We start from the raw sequence: 7077 nt of genomic DNA, 5'->3' as shown, positions 1-7077 counted from the left end.
TTCCTTTCCTTCGGGCTTCAACAGTCAAGTTCTTTAAATTTTGCTCCCACCGTCTGATGTATTGCCCCGCTTGGCGGAGCTCTTGTTTCTCTTTTTTTTGTCTAATTCCATTTCATAGAGACAAAAGCCAGTCTATTCTAGAGATTTTCTTAAAGGAATGATGTTACATGATATTGGACATATGGTATAGACTGGCTCAGTTTAATAAAATAAAAGTTTTATCATAGTCAAGGAAATAGTGTACAGAATCGTCTGCGTTGGCATAGGTGTGGCAACGTTAAAAATGGCCCTCCTCATTGTATTTATAACGAGTGAATCTAATTTCAAGGCCAGAGCCTAATCAATTGCCACATAGAAATTAAGTGGGAACAGAAAGGTAAAAATTTGGCAGGGGTGTATTTCTAATGCTCTTCATTTCCTTTAATTGTGGCAGTTTTGACTGCAAGTTGCTTAGAAATTCGCTTGGTACTCTTGAGAAGCCAAATATTGTTCTGAGTTAGTTCAAAAACAAAGAAGGCCAAGTTATCCTTCGGTGGTAACACTTCTGGTAGAAAGTTTTCTAATAAACATTTATGCCAAATTACAGCAACATCTTAATAGATACATACCGGTATACAGAAAAGTGACCATGTCCGCTGAGACCATTTTTAGCTCTACTATACAAAGTATATTTAGAAAGATGTCCTATTCACCCGCCGTTGGCGTGTAATGCAACAGCTTATTAATAATTAAAGTTATGATGCATCTTCACGTTAACTCTGTTGTTACTTGATGGATTAGCTTCGAACTTGAAATAGTTGTTCAACATTATCACCGGCATCGGATGATATAAGAGCCATAAAGTCCAGCAATTATCCCCCACCCCTCCCATTTATACTGAGAATTTTAGGTGAACATTTTCATGCTCTGGTTCAGTTATTACTTAATTGATCAGATTTAAAAATAGTTGTAATATATCTTCACCAACATCATATGACACAAGATGCATAATTCGGACTCAAATATTTCAAGAAATATGTCAACTTTTTACTTTGAATTTCAGGCCAATGTTGTGATCCCTTTCACTCTATCTCTGTTATTACAAAATGGATTTGATTTGAACTTGTTCCACATCCTCAAATACAAGTTGCATTATTCTTTCAGAAATATTCCATGAATTTTGTCTCTTTAATTTTGGTTGATGTTTTGATGCGCATTTGCTCAATCTCTGTAGTTACTAAATGGGTTTGACTCAAACTTAAACTGTTTCCCACATCATCATCTACATTGCAGATATTAGTAATTCCAGTATCAGCTCTAGTCTCCCCAAATAAGTCCCTATTTTACTATCAAGCATCAAAATATTCGAGCGTGCTGTCTCTGCTGACAGTTTTTGTTTTATGATTCAGGTTAATTTCAACAATTTTAATCGAGGTTCACATTATTGTGAAATTATATTGTAAAAAAACTTACAAGCCATTGAAAATTTTTCTCTTTTTTTTCTTTTGTCGCCATACTTTAGGCAAACAAAAATATGACAAATCTTGGTAAAATGATACCCAAAGAACAATTCTGTAAAATTGTTAGGAAATCAGGAAAAGTAGTCCTTTAAATTTTGTTCTGTTTTTGTCTCATTTGTCAGGTCTTCCTTTGGCTGATCTTCATTCATTGTAAATGGTCACTCAAGACATATTTGTGTGAGAGAGATTTTGAAGGTGTTTTTTTTTCTGTAGAACTAAGTGGTACTTTTTGAACAATTTCAAAGACCTGCGTCAATTTCCACCTAATTGATTCAGGGATGTTGTTTGAATCAAGTACAGACGGAAAGGTGTGTGATATAACAGGTCTCCTACAAACACTACTTTGTGCTCGAGCAAGACTGTAAGCCATGTGCAACATTAAATCTTTGCCATCCAACTGTGACCTTTACCTTTCTGCATTTCACACATCACCTAGTTTTGGAGAATGTTTTACAGATTTTATTGCCAGGTAACTGGAATATCATCCTATGCATGACTTTAACAAAACCTATAAGATCATGCACTTAGGCTGTCGGACCTTTCAGTATGACATATCATTGAGCTAGCGTTTTGGATCTTGTGTGCTACACATTATTTTATAATTGAGAACATTTGTGTCAAGGTATTTCAAAATTCTTCGATGGGTCACTTTTAAAGACTGGAAATGAAACAGACCCTGTTGAAAGATGTAGGAGGAGTTAAGTATGCAAATTACAGATGTATCGTTAGTTTATGTATTCAACGTCTCTCTGTAGGAGGAGTTAAGTATGCAAATTACAGATGTATTGTTAGTTTATGTATTCAAGGTCTCCTACGGCTTTCATCCATTTCAGATGAAACTTGGTATGCACCATCAGCATGAAGTGGACATGTGCATATGTATGCCTACTAATGTAGTTTTAAGTAAAGCAAAAGGTCATTACTAAAGATATACAAGAAGGCCGTGAGGCCCTAACGACGCTCACCAATCCCTTTTGACCTTTAATATATATATGCCTTGATACACTTTATCATTAAATACTACAGTTTTGTGTAGTGTGAAAAAGATTCATCCAGAAATATTAAATGAATAGCGAACAGTGCAGATTCACTTGCCGCCAGCAGATCCATGGTATATGTCTCTAAACCGGGGTTCTGAACATCATCTTGTAATATCTCGCAATGTTTCCTTATTTTAGACTTTGAATTATAACGGAATATAATCACCTGAATCTAAACTATTGCGATAGCAGATTCAGAGGTAGTGTGTTCTTTTTTTTTGACGTTCCTTATGCATTGTCTCCATCCTTTTAGACAATGAATGCAAAAACTCTCATTATTTTATCTTTCTTGTTCCAAAATAAAAGGACAGTGTGAATAAATTTTAAATTTACCCCGGCAGGTGAATCCCAAACATATAAAAGACAACCATGCAGTTTGTAGATTAAATGAGCCGTGCCATGGGAAAACCAACATAGTGGCTTTGCATCCGCGCAGTCCGGTCAGGATCCATGCAGTTCGCTTTCAAAGCCTATTACCCATGCTGATCGCAAAGCCACTATGTTGGTTTTCTCATGGCACGGCTCAAGAGTTTCTTAGATCAAAACAGATATACACAAAAAGAATCTACGGAAATGCTGTACAAGTAACTTCACTATCTCCTATGGCAGGAGAGTTTGTATTCTCACTCGCTTCAGTATTTTCACATGAAACGTAAATAGATTCACATATTTAACATCCATTACGTGTATAGAATTTCAGTAAAAGGATGGTTTCATTGATTATGGTGCCAGAATATTCTATAGCGTGTATTAACACTGATATCGTCAGAAATTAAATGCTGACTATCTCATTTTCATTTTTTCTGGGACGGACACGCGTCTGTTACTATTTTTTTGCGAATATTAGGTACTATATTTTAATGATCTTGTCATTATTCTAGGGTAGAGTTCAAACAACTAGCATATGCACATATAAAGCTTTTTTTTGAAGAGCACTTGCATTTCATTCTCTTCTATGCCCTATATCATTTTAAAGAATATCCAAGGGTAATGAATGAATAACTCAACCGGAATCCACCCCAAAATAGTAACGAATGCTTGCCTGTCCAAAAAAAAAGTCCCGTAGGTTTGCTTTTGGAAAGGTAAAGAAAACTGCTTGTTATGTTTCTAAGGCTTTTTATTCACATAAACTGGAATATTCAGCATGGCATTTTCTGTCATTCCAACCCCACTACTTGGAACCTGTCTCAAAATCCGAAAGTACCATACTGTATTCCATATCTTTAAAATTGTCCGGCTGGTTTTTTCCCCATTTGACATAGGCGTCCGAAATACTTGTTCCGTCTTGCCAGAGAAAAGTTCCTTCACTTTCCCTGTCAGTAGCACCCAGCCACAATTGATTGTTTACTCCTGCAATATAAAACGATCAAAATAAACAATCACAATTACTGACCTGAATGTCAAAGCCAATCTGTAAACAAGGATACTTTCAATCATCCGCTTTACATGTCACAGGATTACTACCGGGTCCTGGACTGACAAGTTTTAAAACACTGTAGCACAGTTGTCAATCTTTTCCTAAACCGATTTGCTAGGGTCATTTTTTTCCGAATATGTTCCTGTATGACTTGCTTTCCAGATTATAGAATTTGATGCAGTTAACTGCATAGATGTATATGAAATAAATAGTGCTTAGATGAGTGTACATGATAAGGAAAACTAATACAAAGAAAAAGGTGATGGATAATGAAACATAATATTGAGTAAAGCACGGATATACATGTGTATATGTAATAAAATTTATGTAGCGCGGTTTTCATTATTTTTCACTTTTGCGGAATTATATACTGGTAGTATTAATCCACTGAATTACAGCTGAATGAAAAGGAACATGTCATAGTTAAAAAAAGTGTACAGGATGTAAATGAAGATAGGAATTTACAAACCGGAAACAAATCTTTCTACAAATTCTTCTTCTTCCTGTGACTTTATGTCTGCTAATCGCCCACCTAGATCTTGACAATGCTCCTGTTATTAAGAAAAGAAACCAAATTTGATATCCTTTTTTTGTCATATTATGTTTAAAAATACGGATTAAAAAAAGACCACACAGATGTCAACCGAAAGAACTAAACGGTTATATCGGTTAAGTAAGTACATGTATCAACAAAAGGTAAAATAAGAATAACTCCTTATAGGTACATTATGCCCAAACTCATATTTGAAAATATGAACAATTACTGCAATTAAGGTATCTGTTTTTACATTGAAATATCATCTCATATTGCATATTAGAGTTAAAGTACTATATGATATATATAAATTAAACGTCTGATGAACATGCAATACCACTAACCATTGGAAGATATTTTAAAAACAAATATCTATCACTAGATTTTAGAAGATTTAAGTGCGATTGAAACACTAAAAAAAAGTAAGTTTACAGATTTAACCAAATTAAATATACATGTACTTGAATTTTTACGATGATAAAAATGTGAAAGGAAAGCATTGTACATCTTTAGTGAAATAAAACTGAGCGTGTAGCTGTATTGGAGAGAAGCATCTGTGCTCTTTCTAAATTTATACAGTTATGCTATTTGAATATGATCATTTATTATCGCAGACATGTGTGAATATACCGATCACGTAAAATTATATTGAACGGGCATGCATCATGATATGCTGATGGGCCGAATTACAGAAATTGTATTCGGGCATTGTCCGGGACAAAATTCACGTATGTTCATCACTGCACTTCGTAGATTGCTGCGGCACTCCTTTTTAGGGAAAATGAAGTCCTTTTAAGAGTTTTGTTAATTTGACCTTTGCTATAAATTTCTTAAAATACTGGATTTTATGGACAAGTAACATATACCTCATACATGTTTATTCGACAGGAAGGGAAGATTTGATATGCCATTGAGATTATAAACAATATCAACATTATGTTCTCGTCCATGGTTTAATACTATTGCTCATTTCTTCTATTTTCGAATTTTCTCAATGTCACGTTAGTGCTCCCTCTCTACAGCGGCCCTCTGAACAATAATTCCCTCCTTGCAACAACACTTGCTACTGACTCCAAAATGTGCTTATTGTTCTTTATTTTACCTCTCTACAACAACTCCCTCCGAACAACAACCAAATTTTCCGTCTCCCAAAGGGTGTTGTTGTTGAGAAGGAGCACTGTATAATGCATCATAGTATGTGCATGTATAGATTTAAATCAAATATCTCAAAGTCACGTAAGTATAATGCTTATAGGTTATTAGCTTTGTATCGGGAAATATTCACGAGTTCTTCAGCGAAAATATTGCGCTACTTTAGGAGCGCAATATTCTTCCGCTGAGGAACGAGTGCATATTTCCCGATGCAAAGATAATAACCTTTTTATTAAATACGCATCTACACGTATAAATATTATGTAAGTATCATAAATATGTTCAATAGCCTGAATAGGATTTACAATACTGAACTAAATAGAAAAAATAGTGCAAAAACACACACTTAATTACGTCACGCACCCGATATGAAATTCAGGCGTCAGTTTATGGAAAAATATTGACGTTTCCGGTACCAGTGTAACTTAACGGGAAAAAGAAACGAGTATGTAATAAATCATAGTATGTGCATGTATAGATTTAAAAACGTGCAATGACGCTATTTACTACTTGTCACTGACTTGTAAATACATCTGGACTACCAAGATCATTATTACCTTAGCTGCATCCCAGTTCATTTTCTCCAGAACCAGTCTGTACCCTGAAAGTAAATGGGACACTTTCATGTTTTCTGCTTCTTCTTTATACACTTTACAAAATAATAAGATCCAACATTAATATTTGTCAGTGCCAAACAGGCTTCAATCACATCGAATTCAACTGCAAAAACATTGTGAAACAGCATGGTCAACAATCTATAATAGAAAGTCCGTTAGATTGTATAGCAACGAAAGAAGACTATTCGTTGTGCTATTACGTCATAGCATAATTTACAATACAACGTGTATAAAGGGACCGCCCAAGGGACGAACAAAATTGGCCTCTTAACACAAATGGTGTCTTAATACAACATGTTTAGTCGTTTACCATCACAAAAAGGAATCGAAAAGTTGGTCTCTTAGTGCCAGTGGTCTCTCGAGCAAGTTTGACTGTATTATTTATAAGGTATGTCTTCCAATGAAGTAAGATAACTGTGAACTTAAATCAATTAAAACATATCTGTGTCATTAAGGTAACAGTTTATTATTATAATACCATATGAACACGGATGCCTCCACTTCATGCCCCAATGGTATATAATATAGTGAAGATATGTTTATTGATAATGAATGCTACATCCATAATATTCTGTCAAAGTCTGATGAACATGCTTCTATACGAGACTGAGCTACGAAAAGGGTAACACTAAAACAATTTCAGTTTATAAGTAAATAATTCTTGTCAGTACCCTTCGGAAACCATATACTAAGTATATAATATGATTTATATGTTACATTACACTGTAGATCTATATACAACTTAACTTCTGAAAATTAAACAGATTCAGTGAAAGGTCAGATCTAAATGTACAATATACAATATATTTCGTATAAA

General features: G+C 34.5%; 1 protein-coding gene across 1 annotated transcript; it reads right to left on the bottom strand.

Annotated features, from left to right (window-relative positions):
• Positions 1-3067: 3067 nt before the first annotated feature.
• LOC123538316 (C-type lectin lectoxin-Lio3-like) lies at positions 3068-6435 on the bottom strand. The gene is made up of 3 exons (XM_053530694.1): positions 6201-6435; positions 4426-4507; positions 3068-3889 (listed from the first exon to the last, which is right to left on the bottom strand). Exons 1-3 carry the CDS (start codon positions 6267-6269, stop codon positions 3711-3713), a joined length of 330 nt encoding a protein of 109 aa, XP_053386669.1. The 5' UTR covers positions 6270-6435; the 3' UTR covers positions 3068-3710.
• Positions 6436-7077: the final 642 nt, after the last annotated feature.

Source organism: Mercenaria mercenaria, chromosome 18 (assembly GCF_021730395.1).
Source record: "Mercenaria mercenaria strain notata chromosome 18, MADL_Memer_1, whole genome shotgun sequence".
Lineage (NCBI taxonomy): Eukaryota > Metazoa > Mollusca > Bivalvia > Venerida > Veneridae > Mercenaria > Mercenaria mercenaria.
Note: the sequence above shows the minus strand (reverse complement) of the source record. Positions and strands in the feature narration are given on the sequence as shown.